The sequence below is a fragment of the Ambystoma mexicanum genome, chromosome 5q (assembly GCF_040938575.1).
Source record: "Ambystoma mexicanum isolate Mex_15411 chromosome 5q, UKY_AmexF1_1, whole genome shotgun sequence".
Lineage (NCBI taxonomy): Eukaryota > Metazoa > Chordata > Amphibia > Caudata > Ambystomatidae > Ambystoma > Ambystoma mexicanum.
Genome location: NC_090933.1, coordinates 277,340,612 through 277,366,356, shown reverse-complemented (window position 1 = coordinate 277,366,356; position 25,745 = coordinate 277,340,612). Strand labels below are relative to the sequence as shown.

Below are 25,745 nucleotides of genomic sequence, written 5' to 3'. Positions count from 1 at the left end.
ATCCTGTGGCTTTTAAGCTCGTTACCCCAGCAAGTGCACCGCATACATCCAGTCTTTCACACCTCTTTGCTGAAAGCATTCATCCCTGATCAATACCAGCGAAGATCAACCTTCAAGATGCAGTGCAAGGATCGCTCACCTGAGATATATGAAGTGGAGAGGATTGTCGACTCTCGCTATCGAGGAGGAAGACTACAATACCTTGTCAGATGGAAGGGATATGCACCAGCTGAAGATTCCTGGGAGCCGGTCTCGAACAGCTCAGCTCCTCGGTGCATACAACGGTTTCACGCCCTCCATCCGAGCAAACCCAGAGAGGAGGCATACTGTCATGAGGAGAGGTTCCTGGAAGCTGTGGTCTCGGTGGAGGATCCATCTTTAATGTTCCACCACGTTTCTTGGGCTGCAGTCCAGTCTTTCCGTTCCGATTCCTTTATCTGCTTGCTAGCCCCACCCCCCCTGTGCGTTGCAACTGTTGTTGAATTTCGCTATCTGCAAGATCGCCTTGTGACCTAACTTCATCGCATCCTCCCGTTTCGCTTTCCCTTTCTCCGGTCACGGCTGGTGCTTTCTTTCAGTTTCCTTGTCTTAGCTCTCCCTGGTTTCCTTTTGTCTCTTATTGCCTACTTGGGGTTTCCCTGCGCTGCAAATCTCATCTCACCGCCGCACTCTGGCATCACCCTGTTTTTTCTCTCTCGCTCGCTCTGTTTTTTTTATGCCATCAGCTTTTTCCCCAACCTGGGCTGCACAGGGGAAACGTCATTCTTGTTGTCTACTGTTCCTCAGTGCAATAACAGTGGCGAATTCCCAGAACAGACCCTATCTCTTCAACAAGAAGGGAATGGATGAAGACACTACCGCAGAACTTTGCAAATCCGAAGTCTCTTCCAGCGGCAACAACTCCGAAGCACCTTCATCAGTTGACACATACCCCTCTCTTTGACTCGATTTTCAACTTCCCAGATGGTATCCCAAAAGTCTTCCACCAAGTTGGTATCCTTCTCACTGTGCTTTCAAGTAAGTGTATCTGTGTGTTTCAGTTCTAATTTTGGTTCTGTCCTCTCACTCACTTCCCAGATGAAAACCCTTTACTTACCTCCAATCTGGGAGCCTTCTCGCTTTGCTCCACACAATATATTTCACTCTCTTTAGTTCTTCCACAAATAAGACGTCATTCAACGTTTCCTTCTACTTATAATATGGTATGCCTCATCTTCCTCACCAAGCTGGTACGCTTCTCACACTCTTTCGAAGCAATCTTTTCTTCAAACACTCCCTGTACCTCTTACTTCCCAGGTGGTACCCTTTGTTTCCAGCAAACTGGCACTCTTCTCTGCTGATCAAGTTGGTACTCTCTCTCTTTACTCAGCCCAATTCCTCTGTACTCTCCATTGTTTCTCCAATCCCATTTCTCACCAATGCTTCCTTCCTGAAGAAATTCACTGTTGCACCTTCAAGTAGAACATCTCCGGTCCAGGCTTTCCCGGGTCTGCTGGTCTGGCCAGCTATCCTCTTGTTTGCTGCTTCATTGCAAAGTTTACTAACTTGGGTTCCCTCCCAGACTTTGCTTCACTGAAAGCTCTTTCATCAGGTTTTTGAGGGCATCATGAAAGCTCAACATAGCAAACACTACTAAAGTTAAGAGCAGAGTCAGGGGCCTCTAGATAAGTGCCCACTCCAGAACAAGGGTAGGAGCATACCATAGAAGAGGTGGAAGTGCTCAGTACCAGAAGGGCAGGGACAATCTTCTGAATGAGACCTTCACACTCTTGCATCCTGTTCAAGATCATAAATGTCACCAGACTTCTCGAGCCCTTCTTTCTCCAAAATTGACTGGTGCAGGCATAGAATAAGAGCGATTAAACCAGAGGACCAGGATGCTTCTCGCTTATTGCCAGCTAGCTGAAGCACAATAGGATTTATAGTAATGTACAGCATCCAAGAAGTACACCTGAGTGGACTTTGTGAATGGCAAATCCATGCAACATCCGGGAGTGGATAAAACCTGATTCTGTAAGAAAGAGCCTATGATCAGGAGTTACATAAGGCATGGGACCCTGACTGGTGTGCGGGTTTCAGACTGCCATTTCAAGAAATCAGTTTAACTGTGAACAGGTAGTAAGAGAACTGAAATGGCTGGTGCGCCAAGGTGTTTCCCTAGGCATTCACTGTGGAGATGTTATGCTCGGCCACTGTTGGAATGAGCAAGCACTGGACAGTAAAGTACCGAATTGCTCTCATAAGATAGCACTGAGCATACCTCTGGGTCCCTCCATAACTTGTGCAAAGGAGGAACCAAGAGAATCATGAGCTGTGACACTGTACAGAAAACACAACAGGAAGGATTGTAAAAGGTAGATGGCGTGTGCTTCTTCCCCTATGTAAAGAGCCCTTACTGCAGGTTTGCCTCTGGGTGTTAAATTACCATAGTTTGAGGTGGAAAGTAGAAATTACTCACTGTTATGTTCTTTCTATGGATTCATCTCCCACAGATTCCTCGTCTGATAGCTATTCCATCGAGCTCTGCTGCTTCGGTATGTTTTTGACAGGGGGCATAGTGGACCTCCACTCAGCCGTCGATCGGTCTTGCTTGGCATCGATCTTCGGCTCCAGACTTGACGTCAGGTGTCGTATATATATTTTGTCACTACGCCCCACAGCTCATTTCCCCCTTTTTTCCAGAGCACACCACGCTGCACTGGAAAACAGATAGATAACGAGCAAATAAGCCCCGAAAAAATGAAAAAAAAAGTAAACCTCCAGAGGAAGAATTTGCGAACAGACACTAACAAGTAGCGTCTGAAAAAATCCTTTTTTTTTTTAAACAAAATGTAGCAGGAAGGACAGACAACGGTCACTGAGGACCATCACCAAGTCAACGTTAAAGAGAAGATGTGCACCAACCACCGACTTTCTGAGCGGGGATCGATGGGAGGGGAGATGAGGAATCTGCAGGAGAAGAATCCATAGAAAGGACATTACGGAAAGTAATTTCTCCTTTAATGAATTGCTTTTCTCCCGCAGATGCCTCATCTGATAGACCCCCAAAGCAATAAATTAAGGAGGCATGCAGAAAGTTAGACTAGGACATTTTTCAGCACTGCCCTGCCAAAACGCACATCAGTTGTACAAGCCACATCTAGACTGTAGTGCTTAGCGAAGGTATGAAGGGATGACCATGTCGCTGCACGACAAATATCTCTAACAGGGTCTCCCTCTCTGTAATGCTGTTGACGCTGAGACTCCTCTAGTCGAATGAGCCCCGATGCCTGCCGGTAATTCCTTTCCAGCGGACTGCAAGCATTCCGCTATACAGAAAATGATTCAGCGGGACAAAATTTGCTTAATTATGGCTAGGCCCTTACAGGCTAAAGAAAAAGCCACGCAGAGCTGTTCAGCTCTTCTGAAATCAGAAGTACTCTCAATGTAATAATTTGGCGCCCTTTTGGGATTTAGGCGATGAAATCACTCCTGCTCCTTTAAACCTTTAAAGGATGTGAAGGAGGGTAGAAGACCGGGAGGTCGAAGGATTGTGATAGGTGGAACTCAGACAACTTTGGGAAGCAAGCCAGGCCTTACCCTGAGTGAGACTTTTGACCAAAAAATAAATAAAATCGCAGGAAGCTAGCTTACAGCATAAGGCCTGCAGCTCACTAACCCGCCTCGTGGATGTAATGGCCACCAAAAAGGCTGTTTTTAAAGAGAGAAGTCTTAAAGGACAGGCATGCATAGGCTCAAAGGAGCCGCCATCAAAAATGTCAGTGCCAGATTAAGGTTCCAATCCGGGACAACAAAGGGAGTTGGCGGGAATTTATTTACAATGCCTTTCAGGAATTGTGCTATTACCAGGATCATAAAAAAAGAACCTTGATCTGGGGATCTCTTAAACACAAACAAGGCCGCCAAATATCCTTCAATTGTGTTGACCTGAAGGCCTGCAGAGGCCAGTGACAGAAGGAACTGCATCACTGTAGTAGTGGGGCAAGAAATATGGTCAATCTCGTGTTCCCTGCACCAATGCGTCAAATCTTCTCCACCTGCACGCATACAAAGATCTTGTAGACTGTCTGCGTGCAGCCAGCAACACCTCAAGTATACCTCATCCTCTCAAGAGCCACTCATGGAGGTTTAGGGATTCCTGGGTCGGATAGAGTATCCAACCTTCTGACGAGGCAACCAGTGAGGTGGACAGGTGGACAGATGGAAAGATTAAAGAGGTCAGAGTACCACGTTCTCCTCACCCAGTCCGGGGCAATCAAGATCATGGTCGCTCGAAACCCCTTCAACCTCCGGAGAAGCATGGGATGATGGGAATCGGAGTTAAAGCGTAATGGAGAGGGAAGGACCAATCCGCCAGAAAGGTGCCCCCAATGAACCGTTTGCTATGAATTCCCTAGAGCAAAACGGTCTGCACTTCCTGTTGGATTTCGTTGCAAACAGAACCACTGATGGGGTTCCCCAGAGAGAGAAGACCTCCGCTAGGACTTCCTGGCACACTTCCCACTCGTTTCAGACTGTGCTCTGCCTGCTCAGAGCATCCGCAAAACTATTCTGTGCCCGCCAGATGAACTGCTGAAAACGAGATCCCGATCCCCAGTAACCACAACCACAGCTTCATTGCCTCTGTGCAGAGGGTGCGGGAGTGTACTCCACTTTGCATTGCCACTGTGTTGCCTCTCAGAATGAGGACATGCTTGCCCTGCAGAGATGGAGCGAATGCCTTCAGGGCAAGCCTGATGGCTCGCAACTCCAGCCTGTTGATGTGCCAGCTGGCTTCTGTTGCTGACCAAAGACCGCTCACCTGCAAATCCTCACAGTGAGCGCCCCAACCCTTCAGAGATGCATTTGTGACCACCCAGGTCTGAGGCGAAGGAGACCAAAAGGTTTCCCCCGCCAGAAGACTGCTGCGATACGCCCACCAAGACAGGTCGTTGACTACCGATGCGGACACCCTGAGGAGATCTGAAAGAGCATCAAGATGCTGTGACCACTGACTCCTCAGGAGCCAATGAAGGCATCTAATGCGCAGCCTGGTATCCGGCAATAGAAAAGTGCTAGAGGCCATGAGACCTAAGAGGCGTAGGAAGGAAACCTTTGATAGAGTGGCATTGTTCTAGAACAAGTCGACCATTTGTGTCAAGCTGACGACTCCAATGCTTTCCCAACCCGAGTGTCTAGGACTGCTCCGATGAACTGGAGCCTTTGTACTGGTGTAATTTGGGACTTCTTTAAATTCAGGGAGAAGCCCAGTCTGTGTAGCAGCAAGCAGGTGTCCTCTAAATGGGACAAGACCTACACCACTGACTTCCCTCGGATCAACCAGTCGTCCAGGTACGGAAATACATGGACTCCAGATCTTCTGAGGTGAGCGGCGACTACCGTCATGAGCTTCGTAAAAACCGTTGGAACAAAGGGAAGCACCTTGAAACGATAGTGCTTGTCCCCTATGGTGAACCTTATAAACTTCCTGTGCTTTCGATGGATCAGCACATGCAAATAAGTGTGCTGTAGGTCTATTGACACCAGCCAGTCCAGTAGTTTTTCTCTCAACGTCACCATCCTCAATTTGTCTTTCCTCAGGAATTTGTTCGAAGCCTTGAGGTCCAGAATGGGACAGAGAACTCCTCCCTATTTGGGTACCAGGAAATACCAACACAATCGTCTCTACTTGGGAGGTAAAGCTCTTCCTTGAGCTCCTGTCTTAGTTGGATTGGAGGTGGTGGGGGTCTGCCCGGAGGTTTTCTTAAAAACGGCAGACAATAACCCCACTGATGAGGCTGAAGAGCCCAGGCATCCAAAATAATTCCCTGCCACTGGAGCAAATGCTCCACCAACCGGTATGATGTGAGACTGGAAATCAAAGCGGCTTAGGAGGCTGGGTCGGCCCTGTCGCTGATGCTGCGTGTTGGCCTTTAGAAGCCCCTATGCCCCTTCCAAAGCGCGAGAAACGCTTCTGGCCTTGCCTGGCTAGTGAGAGTTGTGCTCTCCTGCCATAAAGAGCATATCGCCTGAGGCCCCTTGCCCTAGAGGCAAAGTTGAAAGTAGATCTGGCCGGCTGCGCAGCTAGGCCCAAAGATTTAGCAGCGATTTTGGATTTTTTAATTTTCTCTAAAGAATAGTTGGATTTGTGGCCGAACAGGAAATCGCCCTGGAAGGCAGTTTAATTTGGACAGTAGGAGAAAAAGCAGCGGTTTTTAAGTAAGCCTGCTTTCTCACCGTTACTGCTGACGCCATAGAAAGGCCCACACAGTCGGCGATGTCCAGGCCCGTTCGCTGCAACTGTCTGGCCACCTCCATCCCATCCTCCACCACCTGTAGGAAGCCCTTGCGCATTTCCCCTTCAGGAACGTACTGTGCAGCATTCTCCACTGCTGTTCAAAGTCTTGGTAAAACTGCTTACCACATTGGTAGCTTTAAGGGCCATACTGCCCGAAGTGAACTCCTGTTTGGCCAAGCCATCAACTTTTTTCGCTTCCCTCTAGGGAGGTGAAGTGTAAAAGGAAGAAGATGGTCTAGATGAGACTGTCGCAGCCTGCATTACAAGCCCCTCTGAGGAAGGGTGAGAAGAGAAGAATAAATGGTCTCCTCTAGCCAGCCTATAGTTCCCAGAAATGGTGGAGCTGACCGGGAGAATAGAACATGGATGCTGCCACAGCGCTGTTAGAGGATCAGCAATGGCAGGGTTTAAAAGCATATTGTGCTCTGTTGCCAGACTTTCATCCAGGAAATTGGTGAGGTCGTACCCCTGCACCGGTGCCACTGTGCACTGCAATCATATGATATTAATGACCCTCTCTACCAAAGCCCTGAACTTTGACAAGTTATGAGTATAGGGCTGGGACTGTTAAAATTCCAGGTCTGGAAAGGTGTCCAGACTGCTGCCGTCATGGAGTCCTTAAGCTAGTTGTAAGAGCGGACTGTGGTCCTCAAAATAATCGACACCTCCCGTGCCCATGTAAATGAGGTTGACATCCCCTTGGTCGTCCACGTCATCGATGCCAAAATGAACAAGTTACTTACCTGTAACTATTGTTCTCCAGCATGGGTCTGGCATGGATTCACAAGCTCATGAATATTCCCTGTCGTCAGGGTGGGATTCCTCAGTAAAAGACAAAACAGTTTCACTTTCACGTACAAACTGTATTTCTCCTTTAAACCAATCACTGTCCTATGGGGGTCATACTGCCACCATCCAATGGCAGTCCTTTCCCTAAGCCCCTATACTAGCAGCCATCTTCAGATTTGGTAAGCACTTAAAGCGGCAGTAGGACAAAGAAGAGCCGCAGAGGGGACGGACGGAGGGTTCAAGTGTGAATCCATGCTAGACCCATGCTGGAGAACAATAGTTACATTAAGTAACTTGTTCCTTCTCCAGCTTTGTGTCTGGCATGCATTCACATGCTCATGAATAACGAATACATAGCAGCACAACATTACACAATCACGGGAGGGGACAAGGCTCAACAGAAGCAATCAACTCTTACCACTGGAACAGACTCACCTCAAGCCAACAGGTTGCATAGCACTGCTTGGCTGACTCTGGACTCCTCCCTGGAATCCCTGCCGATGCAGTAGAATCTAGTGAAGGTGTGCATGGACCTCCACGTAGCCGCTCTGCAGATGTCCAGCAGGGGCACACCAAACTGGAACGCCGTCGTTGCATCGATCGCTCAGGTGGAGTGGGCTCTCGGATGGCCGGGCAGCAGTTGGTCCACCAACCTATGATAGAACGGGAGAACCACCTTGAGATGGAAGCTTTGGACAAGTCCATCCCAACCAAAGTTGACGAACAGTTGAGAAGTCTTCCGAAGCCTCTTAGTGCGTGTCACGTAGAACTTCAGGGCACGAGCAACGTCCAGTGAGTGGAAGGCCCTTTCAGCCGGTGACAAAGTCTTCGGGAAAAAACAGGTAACACCAAAGGCTTGTTGAGATGGAATTCTGACAGAACCTTCGGCATAAAAGAGGGGTGCATCTGCAGCACCACCCTCAATTTGTGGAAAGTCAGGTATGGCTGTTTGCAGGATAGGGCCTGGATCTCACCTACCCTTCTGGCAGAGATGATGGCCACCAGGAAAGCCATTTCCCATGAGAGGAACTTGAGAGGGGCCTGATGCATAGGCTCGAAGGGGGCCCCTATGAGCCTCGTCAGAACCATGTTGAGTTCCTTCACCGGGGCAGGAGCCTTCACCGGCAGGACAGATCTAAAAAGTGCTTGAGGAACTCATTGACGAGTTGATGAGACCAGAGTGAAGACCTTCCTGGAGACCTGGTGTAGTGGGAGATAGCCACCAGATGTACCTTGATCGAGCCGTGTGCCAGTTCGGCTTTTGCCAAGGATAGCAAGTATGGAAGAATCTGCTTTGCCGTGACCCACGTAGCGAAACGCTTCCACTTGTGTCTGCAGCATTTCAAAGTCAACGACGCCCTGGCCTTGGCGAGGACCTCCCTGCAGTCCGCAGCCAACTCATATCCTCCAGACTCTATGGCTGCAGGAGCCAAGTTCTCAGGTTGAGCGATCCTGGGTTGTGATGCAGGATTGCGCCTCCTTCCTGGTGAGTATTCAGGACCACCGGTAGCTTGACGGGAGGAGACGCTGACAGGCTGAGAAGGTATGGGTACCAAATCTGCCTTGGCAATGAGTATCATCCTGCACTGACACTGTCTGAGTGTATTGATGACTCGTAGCAGGAGAGGCAACAGAGGAAACGCGTACAGAAACATACCTCCTCACAGGAAGGAGAACACGTCCCCCAGACTTCTCGACTGGTGGAATCTGTTGGCGAACTTCTGGCATTTGGAGCTCGCCGCCGGCGTGAACAGATCTGTCTGGGGCCTGCCCCACTTGGCGAAGATGTGGTCCACCTGGTCCTGCCGAAGTTCCCACTCGTGGCAGGTGCGCATTTCCCTGCGGAGGGAGTCTGCAATGGTGTTCTTTGCTCCCGCTAGGTGAAGTGGGACGAGGAACATCTCTTGCCCGAAAGCCCAGCGTCACAAGTCCTGCGCTTCCCTGGAGAGTGCCAGCGATCGAGTGACCCTGTGGTGTTCTCCGTGAAGATCCTCACCACCTTGCCTTTTAGGGACGGACGGAATGACTTGACTGCCTAGAACACTGCCTGCAGTTCCAGGATGTTGATATGGAGATCCTCCTCCTCCGGCAGCCACAGGCCTCTGGCGTGAAGACGCTCAGTGTGGGATCCCCAGCCTTCCAGGGAGGCACCCGTAGTGACTGTTTCCGGGAATGGAGGGTTCTGAAACCCTGGGCAATGTAGGAGTGGAAGCCCCACCACCTTATCGCCCGACGGAACTCGTCGTCCAGAGTAATCGTCCAGAGTGATCTTGTCCGTGAAGTTGCCGGACACTTGTATCCAGCGAGCGTCCAGGAACTCCTGACGAGGTTGCATCTGTAACCTGAAGAGCCGGATGAGGTAGATGCAGGACAACATCATGCCAAGCAACGACTTGATTGTCCACACCGTGGCCGTATTCATTGACAACAGCCACTGCACCTTCCCCTAAATAGCTCTGAGGGTGATGCCAGGCAGGACACTGCATTGAGTATGGCTCCCAGGAACAGCGCCTTCTGCAATGGTGTTATGCAGGACTTTGGACAATTGATGGAGAATCCTAGATCCGTCAGCAGCTTGACGGCCGCCTGTGTGTGTCTATGGGGGAACCTCGTCAGCCGGCTTCCCACAGGGGTACACGGGTGGGGGCCCGACATCCTGGCCGATTCAGGCTTGCTTCGGCGCCACCCCCTGCTGGCAACGCTGTCTGCCTCCACCATGGCCTGTAGGGACTAGTCGATGACCTTCCCGAAAAGGTTATCTCAGTCGAAAGGCATTTCCAGTACCTTCGTTTGGACCTCCTGGTGGAAATTCGTGGCCTTGCGGTTCAGAACCAAGCCCCACGTAAAGGCGGACGAACAACAAAGTTGAAGGACCGCCGAAACATGGAAAGCTTGGTTGAGAACCAAGCCCCACGTAGGCAAAGAATTCTTTTACCATATAAGACCCAGATACATGGCTAATTTAAAGCCCCAGAATATTTTTCTTTTTGTAACTCTCACTAACTCTGGCCTCATTTTCCTAATAGAGTCATTACAAGGAAAAGATATAGGGAACCCTTTTCAAGACACCCAACACAGGGGGTCAAACCAGGGAACTGAAAAAAAGTTTTTCCCTTTCACAATTCACTATTAATGTCACACTTCGAAATTTTTATTTTGTTTGTCAGATTGTTGAATGTTTTTTGTGATGAATCATGAAGATAAATGTTTTCTCTTGGATTATGATATGTGTATTATGGAACACATTATGGATATCTACGTTGAACACTGAGTATTCTAGTATTAATGGTTTTTATTTTTATTTTTTGATTAACATGAATTAAAAAGCACATAGTATCCAAAAATGTTTTCTCTCTCCAACTAGCTCAATTATTCTAAGACGTTCATAAGTGATCCAATTAGATGATTGATGCAACTTAAAGGTCACCTGGAAAGCAATAACTGAGTGATCACCCCTAAATTCTCTTTCCGTTGAGATTATTTTGATTCAGGGTGGGATATATCTTTATGTATATACTTGCGGTTACTGAAACCACTGAATCTGGTGATGGTTGTGACCTTCGGCACATGGGTGCGAATTCTGGTATCCAGAACTTCTTCTCCAGCCTATCCTGTTTGCCTGGAGCCGTGCACGGGTTCTTCAAGAAGGCCAGACCCTCCTCCCACACGTCGTCCAGGAGGGGCACCGCCACGATTGTCTTCCTCTTGGCCTCGCGCCTCAGGTACAGGAAGTCCTCCTTCGGGCACAAGCTGGAACAGCTCGGAGGTTCTGGCGATCATTGAATGGAACGAACCCACCTCGTCGGTGGGGACGCTCTAGGCTGCGGGGCCCCGCTGCCTGCTCCACCGATATCGTCGTCGTCTGTCATCATGGCCTGTACCCATGTCTAGGTCTGCTGGGGAGAGAGGGTATGCCGGGGGAGAGGGGGCCCGAAGGGGGAAAGGAGGCTGAAATGGGGGCGTCGGATGGCGCTTCCTCTTCTTTGCTGCCGGTTGGTCGGGGTCTGGGGAACTGTTGGAATGGGTCCTTGTGGCATCCTCTTCTGGATCTCTGACACCAAGGTGTGGAGGGTTGATAGGATGTCCAAAGACACACCCTTATCGGAACTGGTGTGATCGGAACACTAGGCCCCACACTGTTCTTGTCCTCTTCCACGTCCTTGTGGACGTGTGTGTAAGGTCTCCAGATCCTCGTCCTCTGTGGATGACATTTCCATGGCTTGGGCCACAGCCTGGGACTGATCCGGGGCCACCTTGCTCCCCCTTTTTTCCACCCTGAGGGGCTAGAAGTGGGTTCTGAGACAGTGTCCCCTTCTCTGGCATGCCAGCAAATCATGTCAAGGTCACCACGGAGACTCTGCACCTCGGAGGCAGGGATACCTTCAGCGCTGTGGGGTCAGCCCCCTTAGCCTTCGAGAGAGCAGCCACCACCAGCTCTATCGTCGGCAAAGACTTATACTGCGCCACCTGGGCCGTCTGCGGCTTCTCAGGCTTCTCCCGCAGCTTAGCCAGGTTGGACGACTTTCTCTTCGAGGAGGAGCTCGATTGCCAGCTGGCAATGGAGGCGGAAGGTGATGTCGATCGCGCTCTGTCTACCGTGGGACCCGCATCCGCGGCGACCCCGGTGGACCCAGAACTTGCAAATCTTGGCCTTATCTTGGGCCCCCACGGATGAGGCACCCTCAAAGGACTTAGAAGACCGCTCCTCGCACCGACCGGCCTTGGGTGAGGCATGCTCCTGCTTGGGGCACGGGGCAGATGCCTTGGCGTTCGGCCACACCGCCCGTCTGCTCTGCCTGTCCTTTGTCGTCTTCTTGGAAAATCCACGACATATCTCGCAATCTCTTTCCTTGTGGTCCAGATGCAGGAAGTAGAGGCATTGCAGGTGCTTGTCCTCCACAAACACATTTCTAAGCGAGCACTTGGTGCAGGGCTTGAAGACGGATAGTCCATCCTTCTTCTCCTATGTCATTGGTTGGAAGGTGCAAAGTAAGCCTGATGGCCTTCTGGAAACTTTGAAGATCTTCACCCTTGAGGGGTTCTGAACTTCACCGACAACTGATTCCTGCTGTCGGCAGATGGAGAGAAGAGCACACAGGCTCTTTTGGAACAAAAATAGGACTATTTTCTGCAAAAAACACAAAGAAGTAGCTTGCAGAGCAAACTCGAGTACTCCCAACACTGAAGGGTGCGGTAAAAATCTGAAGATGGCTGCCAAAGGAGGGGCTTAGGGAGAGGACTGTCATTGGATGGGGGCAGTATGACCCAGAGGACAGTGATTGATTTAGAGGAGAAATACAGTTTGTAAGTGAAAGTGAAACTCTTTTTTCTTTTTACAGAGGTTTCCCAGCCTGACGACATGGAATATTCATGAGCAGGTGAATCCATGCCAGGCCCCATGCTGGAGAAATACGCAAACAACGTTTTTTAACAACAGGTTTATTTGGTGGGAGGAGGGGGGGGTGGCGAATGTGGTTGTACAATTTCTTTTACTTTTATTTTGTACACATTATATATTGTTTTTATTAGCCCAATCTGTGACATGTTGGTTATAGGCTGCACAACAGGGGCACAAAGTTAAGGTGGCTTTAGCTGAATGTCAGGGGTTTTGTTGCGTTAAGTTCTCACCTTAGCATCCCTGCAACTAGATTCACGTGCTATGCATAGGTCTAGCAGGAGACAGTTGGGGGCAAAAATCATAGGCAATACTTTTGTCAGGGCAGAGAGAATCAGAGAACACTTGCTGACAGAAATACAAGAGTCAATAGGCCGGGGCCAGTGTCAAGTGGAACCGGGTTCCTGTTGTCGAGGATCACACAGTCGGACAGTTCAAGATTCAACGTTGCCAGGAGTACTTGGGTATTGTCAACAGAGGAAGCAAAAGTTATAAGGAGGGAAGACAAGGGCAAGCCTTGGATGAAGAGAAAAGGGATCCACCCTAGCTCCTCGAAGCAGAACACAGTACCTTATTCAAGGAAGAAGCTGATGCCACGGCAGTTGTTCCTGGTAGTTTCCTGCAGACCCACGGTTCCTGGTGCTTCGGTCATGGTGATGAGAAGGACGACGTCTGGAGGGGTCTGCACTACGCAGCGATGAAGCCAGCAGCAGCGACGGTAAATAAAAGGTGCGCTCCTTAAAAACAGGAGAGGCTCTTCAGATGGCTATCCGGACCACTACAGCAGTGTGCAGCGATTTTGACCAGGAAGAGGATCCTCTGGCTGTGGAAGATGAGCTAGTTGACCCCACCAAGCTCAAGGGAAGAAGACTCCGGATTGGATCTTCTCTGGTCGTCGAAGGGTAGATAGCTCAGGACTGCAGCAGGGCTTCACCGGGACAGAGTAGTTGCAGGAGCCGTCTTCTTCTCCGCTTCTCTTCGGTTCCTTGTAGTTCCAGTGGCGACTCTGACTTCCAGCCCAAGAGTCCTGCCTTTTATGCGAAAAACCCCATTCACACAGCCTGACTGTCAATCACGCAGCAGGGGGGTTGTCCAGCCCAGACAACCACCTCAGCCAATCATGAAGAAGTGCGACTTGGGTTTCCTAGGATACCCTGTGCAGGGGGTGACTACATCCCTCCCTCACATTCAGCCCACCTAGACACCCAGGCGCCTAGAGGAGGGCTTCTTGGCAGAAGCCTGCCAAAAGACAGTGAACAAAGAAGGCAAACCTGGTTTGCTGCACAAAGTAAAACACAAGAAGGACTTTAACAAAAAGAAATGGCGAATAAACTCGACCAGAGCCAAAAGAAAGAGTATTTGGTCAAGCGGGTTTATGTTCGAGGCTAATATAATAGCCTAAAACAGTGCCACGTTTATATAGTATAAACGCAGTAGAAACGTTAGGGTAGATACCGCTGCCACCAGCCAAGTCTAAATGTTAAGAGAGCAAAACAAGGCTCTAGGAGGTAAAGATAAAAAAGGCAGCAGTAGTTTGTTTGTGCCTACACCTCTTTGCGCCAAATTTCTGATGTAAATTAATAAAAGTACGTAGTCAAGTTTCTTCAAGTATATTTTCTTAATTTATTTGATATATGTTCTGCCCATATGGATGACACGTGTTTCGGCGTTTCATTGGCGCCTTTTTCAAATCCGGGCCTTATTGAATGTAATGCGAATCTCCCTTTCCTTATTTCCGGGAATTAGTTTTTAGTTGAAGTGTATCACGGTAGTTCCAGGGTTAAATCCCACCTACAAAATTCTCTTGCTCATGCCTCAAGCTTGTAGGTGGGATTTAACCCTGGAACTACCGTGATACACTTCAACTAAAAACTAGCTTGAGGCATGAGCAAGAGAATTTTGTAGGTGGGATTTAACCCTGGAACTACCGTGATACACTTCAACTAAAAACTAATTCCCGGAAATAAGGAAAGGGAGATTCGCATTACATTCAATAAGGCCCGGATTTGAAAAAGGCGCCAATGAAACGCCGAAACACGTGTCATCCATATGGGCAGAACATATATCAAATAAATTAAGAAAATATACTTGAAGAAACTTGACTACGTACTTTTATTCATTTACATCAGAAATTTGGCGCAAAGAGGTGTAGGCACAAACAAACTACTGCTTACTTTACAAACGGAGCTGAGGGACTCTATGTCTCTGTGTTGACCTACATCCTTGCGACACAAGAATAAAATAATAAAATAAGAAAACTATTGCCAACCTTAATAGCACTAACATACGGGTCGCGAGAGTACACCTTATGAGATCCCCACTCAAGAAGTTCCTCACTCAGTAGATCAAGATAAAAAAAGGGCTAAGAAGTAACCCTTTCCAATACTACATGTACGATGGGGTGTAGTGGATGTGTGGTTAAATGACTATGTAAAGTTAATGGTAACTTTACCCTTTTCTGGGGGACAGTAGTCAGCCCCAGAAATGGAGTCGGTGGGAAGTGTAAAAGACAACCCTGTGTCACTGCACTGAAGGTGCTGTGTAACACACAAATGAGTGGGGCTACTGACGTGGCGTACTCCAGAGTCCACAATCACAAAAACAGATGAAATACACATGGCAAAACATGGGTAAGAGTGGGGGAAAAGCTCACACTCTTACCAAGTGGAAAAAATAAACTCCAGAAATCCAGCAAAGCTGCTGGGGGACTCACTAGGTAAGGGAAATTAGCCATTGAATGAGAATTCTCCCTAACAAATGATAAAGAAAGGGTCCTGCACTGACAATGCTTGCAATTCACAGACTCTTCTTATGAAAGCAATAACCACTAAGAAGGAAGTCTTGTATGTCAGGTGTTTAAGACTTGACCTTTGCATAGGCTGAATGGTGGCCCCATGAGCTTAGCGAGTAAAACATTGAGATCCCAGCCTGGCAGTGGGTTTGAAATTGGAGGGTGGAGTCTCTTTACCACCTCCATGAATGCCTTAATGACTGGAATTTTCCACCATGATACCTTACTTTGAGAGGTGGTGTACGCTGATAAAGCCGCCAAGTGGACCTTTATGGAGTTGAATACTAACCCTGAGCCTAACAAGTGGAGCATATCATTCAGAATGTGGGATGGAGTACATTCTATGGGGTTTATTTGTTTAGACTGCCACCAAATTCCAAATCTCCTCCACTTGTCGAAATAACAGTGTCTGGTGTTTGATTTTCGTGCCTCCTTGAGGATATCCATACAACGCTGTGGTAGATTAAGATGACCGAACTATGACTTCAGGAGCCATGCTGAAAAGTTAATTGAATGTGGTTGAGGGTGCACTGTTATTTCCCCATGTTGGGTTAATAGGTTTGTATGACACAGGAGTCTGATGGGATCGCACATCGCCTGTTTGCGCAGATGTGGAAATCATGGCTGTCTTGCCCACATGGGAGCAAAAAGGATGAGCGTAATTTGTTTGCTGTGAATCTTGTTCACTATCCTGCTCATTAAGGGTGTTGGGGGGGGGAAAAGCGTATGCAAATTTCCCTGACCAGTTCATCCATAGGGCATTCCCCTTGGAGTTTGGTTGGGGGACCCTGGACGCGAAGTCTGGGCATTGCTTGTTTTTTCCTGTAGCGAACAAGTCTAGCGTGGGGTAACCCCACTGAGAGAAGATGTGGTCTACGACACTTGAGTTTAGTTGCCACTCGTGTTCCTCTGGTAGGGGATCTCTGCTCAGAGAGTCTGCTAGAGTGTTGAGTACCCCTGGTATGTGTTGGGAGGATAGGGACATCCCCCGTTTGAGTGCCCATTTCCATATTTTCTGTTTCAGTTTGGACAGACTTGGAGATTGTGTGCCCCCCTGTTTGTTGACATAGAACATTGCAGTGGTGCTGTTAGAATTTGAACCGACTGGTTCGTCAATTGTGCTTCGAATGCTTGCAGCGTTTTGACTACTGCTAGTAGTTCCAGCAGGTTGATGTGGTTCTGTGCCATGACGTGAGTCCACAGACCATGTGCTGCGTGGTGAAGGTAATGAGCCCTCCATCCGGAGAGTGATGCGCTTGTTTTAACGATCGTTTGCGCTTCCGGATCGTGGAAGGGTTTTCCCTTTAACAAGTTCTCCTTTGTCCACCAGCATAGGTTTTGAACTAGTGTTGGCGAAACGACCACTAGATCGTCCCACTGACCACGTGCCTGAGACCATAGTTTTGCCAACCACTCCTGCATGGGGCGCATGCGCAGAGGTGCGTGTGGGACCAGGTATATGCACAACGCCATCATGCCTAGTAAAAGTATTGCTTTGCGTATGCTTATCTGGCGACCGGCTTGTTACTGAGGTATTTGCTGGAGCATGTTTTGAACTCTTTCCATGGCTGGAAAGGCCAAGCCTGCTTTTGTGTCTAAGACAGCTCCAAAGAATTGTTTTGTTGTGTTTGGTACAAGACTTTTCTTTTTCTCGTTTATTGAGAAGCCCGATTGGAAGAGAAGGTTTATGGTTCTTTGCGTGTTTTGTTTGCAAAGATGGGGTGATTCCCCTGTGATCAGCCAGTCGTCCAGGTAGTAGAACACTGGGATTGCCTCCCTTTGCAGGTGCACTGCCACCACCGCCAGTACCTTGGTGAATACCCTTGGAGCAGACACTATTCCGAAGGGTAGCACCTTGAATTGGTAGTGCTGGTTTGCTTTCTTGAAACGCAAGAGTTTTCTGTGCGCTGGGAACATTGAAATATGAAAATAGGCATCTTTCATATCCAGTGTTGCCATGTAATCTCCCTGCTTTAGCAGGGGGATTACGTTTTGTAGCGTTGTCATGCGGAATTTTTGTAGCTTTAAATAAGTGTTTGCAGGGCCTAAGTCTAACACTGGGCGCATAGATAGATCTTTTTTTGGCACAAGGAAGTAGGTTGAATAAATACCCTTCTTTGCCTCGTTGGACGGCACAATCTCTATTTCGTCCTTGAGAAGCAGCGTGTTGACCTCTTCAAGAAGGATGAGCTGTTCTTCCTTTGTTAATTTTCTCTAGCGCAGAGGAGGTTTGATGGCCTTTGGACGAGCTCCACACAATAACCTCACGCTGTCGATAACACCCACTTGTCCGTGGTTATTCCCTGCCATGCGTGGGTGAAGTGTGAAATCCGTTCCCCCTATTGGGGAGGCATAGGAGGGAACCTGTATCGGGCTGTCATTGTTAGGGAGATGTTTCTCCACCTCTAGATGTGGAGGATCTTCCCCGGCCGCAGGATCAGCGCTGGCCTCTTTCGTAACCCTGTGATGCTTGACCTTGTTGTTATTCCAGGAAGAATTCTGACCCTGTCTGTAACCGGAGCCCATCTGGGAATTTTGGCCACGAAAACAGCTAAAATTGTTCCCGCCTCTCTGGGCAGGTGGTTTATTAGTCAGTTGCCCAAGAGACTCGAGGGTGTTGTATTCCTCTTTGGCGGACTTCTGGGTGTCCTCTACTGCTTTGCAGAATCAGACTGTTGGTTCCACTGGCATGTTAAGTAATGTTGCCTGGGTCTCAAGCTTATAGCCAGACTGGTTTAGCCAAGTGTAGCGCTTGATTATGGTTCCTTCAGCGATAATTCCGCCCGCATTACCTGCAGCATTAAGGTTATTTTTGAGAATGCAGCTGGAAGTAGCTACCAGGGCTAGTTGAGACTTTAAAGGTTCGGGAGCAGAAGCTATTAGGGTAGTTATTTCATTGCATTTATGGCAATTATAACTTGCCAACAGTGTAGAATTGTTGGCGATTCTAGCTTGAAAAGCTGTCAAAGTCGTTACCTTCCTTCCCATGGTATAGAGCTTCTTGCTCTCCTTTTTTGGGGGAGCCTCTGAAGAGGTTAGTGGTGTTCCTGCCCTTTTACGGGTAGTTGTAACCACAAGCAAATCCAACTTAAGCTGGCCCCTGATATAGAGCGGGTCAGACAGCGCTGGGCGGAAAAGTGACTCTACCCGGTGGTTTACTGCCCGTGTCTGGTTAGGTGTCTCCAAGGAAGGTCGAATCCTTCTTTGGACAGACTGTAAAATTGGGATGAATTGAGTCGCAGCCTTCTTGTCTACCAAAATGTCCTCCACAAAGTCATTGTCCAGCTGTGTTTCTTGTGCCTGGATACCAAAGTGTTCAGCCGCTTTGATTAACATGTCATTATGGAGAGGCTGATTATCCACTGGCGAATCGGCCACTGGTGAGTCCTGATGAATTGGCGAGGCCAGGGTATACACCTCTGCCTCCTCCTCATCATCATAATAATGATGATCAGATTGCTGACAGTCTTCATTATCACCTTCGGTGTCTGTATGGACGTTATACAGATCACATAGCACTGGTAGTGAGTCGGGCAAGCTTTTTTAGCTGGGGGCTGGGAGCCTCAGTAGTAGGAGGTATAACGTTAAATGTTATGGTACGAATGAGGTTTTTTTCAAAGAAATTGGCCATAAAGGTCATTCTCGTCATGACCCTGTCTATATCTTCCGCAGTCCACTGGGCTGAACTGGGAATGATACCATGGTACTGTGGGGCAGGGACTTCTCCTAAGCGTGTGTAGGATGGCCCTGGGGTGTGGATTGGCCCTTGTTCTTTAAGGCTTCAGCCAAAGAACCCTCCTCCTGTGGGACAGAGTGTTTCCCTAGAAGGGGTAGACTTGTCCTTATGAGACTTGTCCTTATGACTAGAACTCTTGGAGGAATGTTTTGTGGTGTGTCTAGCCTTTAACAGGCTCTCAGGGACATGAATTTTGACTAGGTGTGATAAACCAGTGTTTTTCAACCCTACAGCAGATTTCGACGTATGATGTCGACTTTTGGTAGTGGGACGGACCTCCGCCACATCTGCCAGCGTTCGGTGTTCCGTCTGATGTTTGAGGGCCGACGTCTTTCAATTTCCGGGGCCAGTCATGGGCCGATCGGGACCTCGAGTGCCCAGAGGACAGGGATTCTGTAGAACTCCCCCTTGGCGCCGTACTTGGGTGTCTGGTCGATGGCGTCGACTCATCGCCCCGGGAAGTGTGTTTAGTGGCGGGGGTAGTGGAAGTGCTTTTGCTGCCGGGTGTCGTCCCCGTAACAGAGCAGACGGCCTGTCTCTTGGGGTTGGGGGCCAGCACTTGGGAACCTGACTGTTCCAATCACCCTTGCGTCCGAAAAGACAGCAACACTGCCATCACTGGAAGCTCCCTCCACGACGATGGGCTCAGAGCATGGTTCTTTGGTCTTTAAGAGTCTTAGTTTTGAAGAGCTTGCAGGCTCGACAATGCAACTCTTTGTGGTCGCAGTTCAGACACAAGTTGCACACTCTGTCTATCCACAGGAATTTTTTAATACATGTGGGGCAGAATTTAAATGGTATTCTATCCATGTTTGGGAAAGGCAGCCAGGCGAGTACAATGACCGCCCCCCACTCTCCCTACTGTAAGGGCCTATGCCCGGTGGGGCCTTCCAAGCCCGAAAGGGTCAGTCGAATCTTGAATTCATCAGACGGCGCTCTCTTTTCCACTGCGTCGATAAATTTGTCAAAGTCGGAAGGAAAAGGACAGAAAGAGTAAACTATTTTTAATTTGTCATAAGCAAATGGTGTTAGCCGAAATGGAACTCCACGATAAGCGTCCGCTCACGATAGCGGGAAAAAACAATCTGAGGGACCTCAGCGCGTGAAGGACCATGGGAACAGTGGACGTCACACTAGGGATAGTATTACTGGCAAGCCCTATCGACGTTCCTCTTCGATTTTCGAAAATAACAACTGTAATACTCCGCCGCTTCCACTAGATGTCGGCCTATGCATAGCATGTGATCTAAGCAGACTCCACAAGCCTCAGAAATATATATATGTATGTATGTACACATACCATGTACATGTACACATGTATTACAAATACCATATCATATCATACACACACAATGAGGAATGTGTTGTAGGAAGGAAGCAAATAGATATGTTGTCAACTGAGGTTGGGCACTACTTAGTTGACGGCTTTGAGTCAATGTGCTCATCAAGCTTTGGGCTGGAAGCAGTTTTCAATGCTTTCGACCAAACATCTTGAGTTTGACTACAGTTATGCCTGTGGTGCTCATTATGGTCGAGCTGAGCTGAAGCTCTGGTGACAAAAGGAGGGTCTATCTTCAGAGCCTGACTCCCATCCTCTGGCACTGATGGTAAAGGCAGAGCGGGTGCAATAGACTACGGGGCATGATGGAGGCATTGTGAATCTGAAACTATTATAAAAACAAACAGATCCTGGGAGCGAAAGCAATCCAATAAACAAAGCAAATAAAAAAACTTTTATAGGTCGATTTACTGTATTTTGCATTTGAATCTCCAGTCCATCACAGAGTGTGTGAGAATTCAATACAACTTGAAAACTCATTCTATAGATATTAAACACTGAATACAAATAGTTTAAGTTCAATATTGACAAACGCTTGATATGCAACTTAAAAGAAATAATAATACAACAAAAAAGTTACCTCAAGAAGGCCATTCAAGTATTTTGTGCAGAGTGCAAAAGGCTCAAATGAAGTAGAGTATGTACTCCAGCCTGGCAGTGCAGTGACATGGACCATCCCTCTCAGGGTTCTCTCCAAAGAAGGAAGACCATAGAAATGGGGAGCATCCGTTACACGCAAACACTGAAGCAACTTCAGACCTAGTTGCGTCCTGAATGCACCAGCCAGCATCAAGCACTTCCTGTGCAAAAAGAGTTGATTTATTCAATCAGTTTGTGGCTCAGAATAGTCTGATATAAATATGATGAAACCATTACATTTTGGGTGCAGTGTGTAAAAATGTAATTCTCTTACATATTCTCAGAAACATGCAATGGCTGCAGATAGATATACAGATATACAGACAGGAATAGATTCTGGTGGCATATGAACATAACAAATATTTATTTTACTTATTTCATGTACAAATAACAAATTACTTACCTTTGGTAATGTTTTTTTGGTGATTGAATCGACATCCCTCCCACAAATTACTCATGTTAGAAATATCCTCTTGACAGAAGTCTGACTTCGAGAATATTTCAGCAACTATGGGGTCCACTTCAGTTAGACATCGGTACCCAAGACTCCTGAAGAAAATATTACTTGGCTCTCTGTAGTGTTATCTCTGATGGATGTTACTCCAACGGATGCCTTATCTGTGATAGCTACTCTCCCAGCGCAGCTGCTCTTCGGAAACCTTTCTGCCACCGGGTGGGACGGTTCAACATCTTTACACGCCTCACACTACACATGATGTCAGGGCCAGTATATATCGAGATGCTGCTCCCTAGACTTTATCCCTAGCACTCTGACCCGGAGAGACAGCAGACATTGAACGTTGTACTATCTGCCAAGTGGGGCAGGTTCGGAAAGTGATGAGGAGTTTGTGGGAGAACCATTAATCAGAAAGAACATTAACCAGAGATAAACAATGTGTTTTTCTCATGGATTCCATCCTCCCACCGATCCCTCATCTATGGTCGGCTACCTTCAGACACATCCGTAAGAGCCAGAGCATAGAATTTGGAAATGGAAAGGATTTTCCGCCTCAAAAAGGGTTTGTTTGGTCAGAGCCCTGCCACCACAGGCACCAGTATAAACCACAAATAGTTTATCATTTTAGCTGTGCCTCATCTGAGAGATGTAGTAGCAGAGAGCCTGCACTGGGACCAGCCAGCGGAAATGTTCCTCTGCCTTGGAAAGATGAGGTGGAGGAAAAAAGACAGGGAAATAATCTTTTGAGAGAGATGGAAATCTGAGAGCACATTTGGGAGAAAGGACAATCTCAATATCACCTTCTCCCTAAAACAGATTTGGAGGTGTAACAGACAATGGGGATGATCATTGGTTTACTGGTCTGGGAAAAATGCAGGTAGTTCACCGATTTACATCCAGCCAAGAGTTGGAGTAAATCAGGCTCCCACTGGCAAAAAACGAATGGTATTTCCGGCACCAGTATTCCAGGAAATCAGGCGACGGAAACAGTAGGTCAGTTTGCCGGTATCCCGCCGGAATTACTGGCAGAATACTGGCAAACTTGTAAAGAGGGCCAATGACTGGAGCACAAAATCAGCTTAAGGGTGAGAGCAACCTTAAATATCAGGAATGCAAGGGTTCAAACTAAATTTAAATCCCATGCCAGCAAAAGCTGTATCACATTGGCACTATGAAGGTCTTGTCCCTCACAATGTCCAATCTGCAGACCGGTGTGGGCCAAGGAAGGAACAAGTTACTTACCTGTAACTCCTGTTCTCCGGTATGCATCTGGCATGGATTCACATGCTCATGAATATTCCGTAGTCAGGTTGGGAATCCTTGGTAAAAAGAAAAGCAGTTTTGCTTTAGCCTAAAAATTGCATTTCTCCTCTAAACCAATCGCTGTCCTCTGGGACATACTGCCCCCATCCAATGACTCCCTAAGCTCCACCCCTGATGGCCATCTTCAGATCTGGTAAGCAAGTAAAGTGGCATTATGAACCAAGAAGAGCGACAGAGGGTAAAGAGGGAGGGTTTGCATGTGAATCTATGCCAGACCCATGCTGGAGAACAGGAGTTACAGGTAAGTAACTTGTTCCTTCTACAGCATGGGGTCTGGAATGGATTCACATGCTCATGAATAAAGATTACATAGCAGTACATATACACAACCACAGGAGGTGGAAAGGCTCAACAGAAGTAAAAACACTCACTCCTGGAACAGACTCACATCAAGTGAACAGGTTGCATAGCATCGATTAGCCGACCCGGCACTCCTCCCTGGGATCCCTGTCGATGGAGTAGAACATCATGGTGGTGTGCTTTGACCTCCACGTAGCAGCCCTGCAGATGTCGGGCAGGGGCACACCAGAGAGAAATGCTCATGTTGCTGCAATGGCTTTGGTGGAATGGGCTCTCGGCTTGCCTGGAAGAGGTCTGCTAGCCAGACAATGAGAGTGCATGATGCAGCTGGAGAGCCACCTGGAGATGGAAGCCTTCGACAAGGCCTTGCTGTGATTCACAGGTCCAAAATTGACGAACATTTGTGAAGTATTCTGAAAATCCTTTGTGCGTACCACATAAAACTTCAAGGCATGAGCAACATCCAGCGAATGCAAAGGTCTCTCCGTCGGAGTAGAAGGGTTTGGGAATAAGAGTGGCAACACCAAAGGCTCATTGAGGTGAAATTCTGAAGGATCCCATTGGCATAAAGGTGGGGTGGGTTCGCAGCACCACCCTCGTAGAGTGGAAGGACAAGTCCGGCTGCTTGCAAGAGAGGGCCATGATCTTCCCGGCCCGCCTGACTGAGGTGATCGCCATGAGGAAAGCCGTGGTCCACAAGAGAAACTTCAGTGGGGCCCGATGCATCGGTTCAAATGGGGGCCTAATGAGCTTTGTCAAAACCGCGTTGAGCTCCCATGCTGGAGCAGGGGCCTTCACTGGTGGAAAAGTCCTGAAGAGGTCTTTGAGGAATTCCTTGACGAGCCTGTGCAACCACAGGGATGGCTTATCAGGCATCCTGGTGTAACGGGATATGGCAGTCAGGTGCACTTTGATAAAGGCGTGAGCCAGTCCAGCCTTGGCCAAGGAAAGCAGGTATGGAAGGAGCTGCAGGGCTGCGACACGCAGAGGTGTAATTATTCGAGCCCTGCACCACATTGAGAAGCGTTTCCATTTATGGCCATAGCACGCCAATATCGAGGAAGCTCTGGCTTGGACTAGGATCTTCCAACATTCCAGCGGCAGGGGATAATGGCCAAACTCTAGGGCTACAGGAGCAAGGCCCAGAAGCTCAGGAACACTGGGTTGTGGTGCAGAATCGCCCAGTCTTCTCTGGCGAGAAGATCAGGAAGTGGAGTCAGTCGGATGGAAGGAGCCATTGACAAACAGAGCAGGTCCGGGTATAAGATCTGTTGCAGCCACGCCGGTGCGAGTATCATCCTGCAGTGACACCGCCTCAAGTGTGTTGATCACTCGTAGCAGGAGCGGGATCGGGGGGTAAGTGTACAAGAAGAGTCCCTCCCATGAGAATTAATCCCCCAGGCTCTTTGGCTGCATGAACCTGCTGGCGAATCGCTGGCACTTGGGAGTTAGCCGCTGTTATGAAAATCTGGGGTTTGCCTCGCTCGCGGAAGAGGAGAGACACTTGATCCTGGCGAAGTTCCCATTCGTGGCAAGAATGCAGCTCCCTGCTGAGCTGGTGTTCTTGGTTCCCCGCCAGGTGAAATGGGATGAGGAACATGTCCTGAAGAATGGCCGTGCGCCACAGGGCCTGGGCTTCCCGGGACAGCGCCAGGGAGTGTGTCCCACCCTGCTTCCGGATGTAGAACATGGTGATGGTGACGTCCGTGAAGATTCTCACCACCTTCACTTTCAGCAACGGCAGGAATGATTTGAGGGCCCAGAAGACTGCCCAAAGCTCCAGGACGTTGATGTGAAGGTCCTTTTCCTTCAGAAGCCAGAGGCCTCTGGCATACAATTGCCCGGTGTGGGCACCCACCGCTCCAGAGATGCATTTGTGGTCACCGTCTCCTGGTCTGGTGGGACCTGAAATGGAGCTCCTTGCGTGAGATGCAGGTGCTCTCCCCACCATTGTACAGCTTGCTGGAACTCCTTGTTGAGGACAATCTTGTTTGTCAAAGAGCCTGAGATCTGCAGCCACTGTGCGTCCAGAAACTCTTGGACAGGCCTCATCTGCAGCCTGCAAAGAGGGACGAGATGGATGCAGGAGGATCATGCCCAACAGCGACTTGATTATTATTAATATATTTACTATTAGAATTATTATAATAATTTCAGGCCAAAGGGCAGTGTCTTGAACTGATAGTGCTCTGCCTGGACCACGAACCGCAGGAACTTCCGATGTTTTCGGTGGATAGGGATATAAATGTAGGCGTCTTCCAGATCCAGCAACGCCAGGAAGTCTCCTTCCTCCAGGTGGCCGAGCATGTGCTGCAACATGACCATCCTGACTTTCTGCGACTTGATGGCTTGCACTCTTGCGGATTGCACCGACAACAGGCGCTGCACCTTCCCAAGGATGGCCGCCACTCTCTCCTCCAATGGGGTCCACCACACAAACAACCATGTTGATTCGGGCACCCAGAAACAGAGCGTTCTATGATGGCTCCACGCCGGACTTCAAATAATTGCAGGAAAATCAGAGCTCTGTCAGTAGACGAATGGTCTCCACAATGTCCTGGTTCGCAGTGCGTGAGAGCGGGTATGGATGAGCTAATCGTCCAGATAAGGGAAGACGTGGATACCATTGAGATGAAGATGTGCCGACATGGAGCCAAGCACTTCGTGAATACCCTTGGGGGCGATTTCAGGTTGAAAGA

General features: G+C 48.6%; 1 protein-coding gene across 1 annotated transcript in view; it reads right to left on the bottom strand.

Moving 5' to 3' along the window:
• The window catches only part of RTTN (rotatin), a 2,784,523-nt gene that overhangs the window by 1,021,357 nt on the left and 1,737,421 nt on the right, over positions 1-25,745 (bottom strand). The window contains exon 29 of the mRNA XM_069620779.1: positions 20,908-21,127. Within this exon, the coding sequence (XP_069476880.1) occupies positions 20,908-21,127 (220 nt within the window). The remainder of the gene's footprint in view (positions 1-20,907; positions 21,128-25,745) is intronic.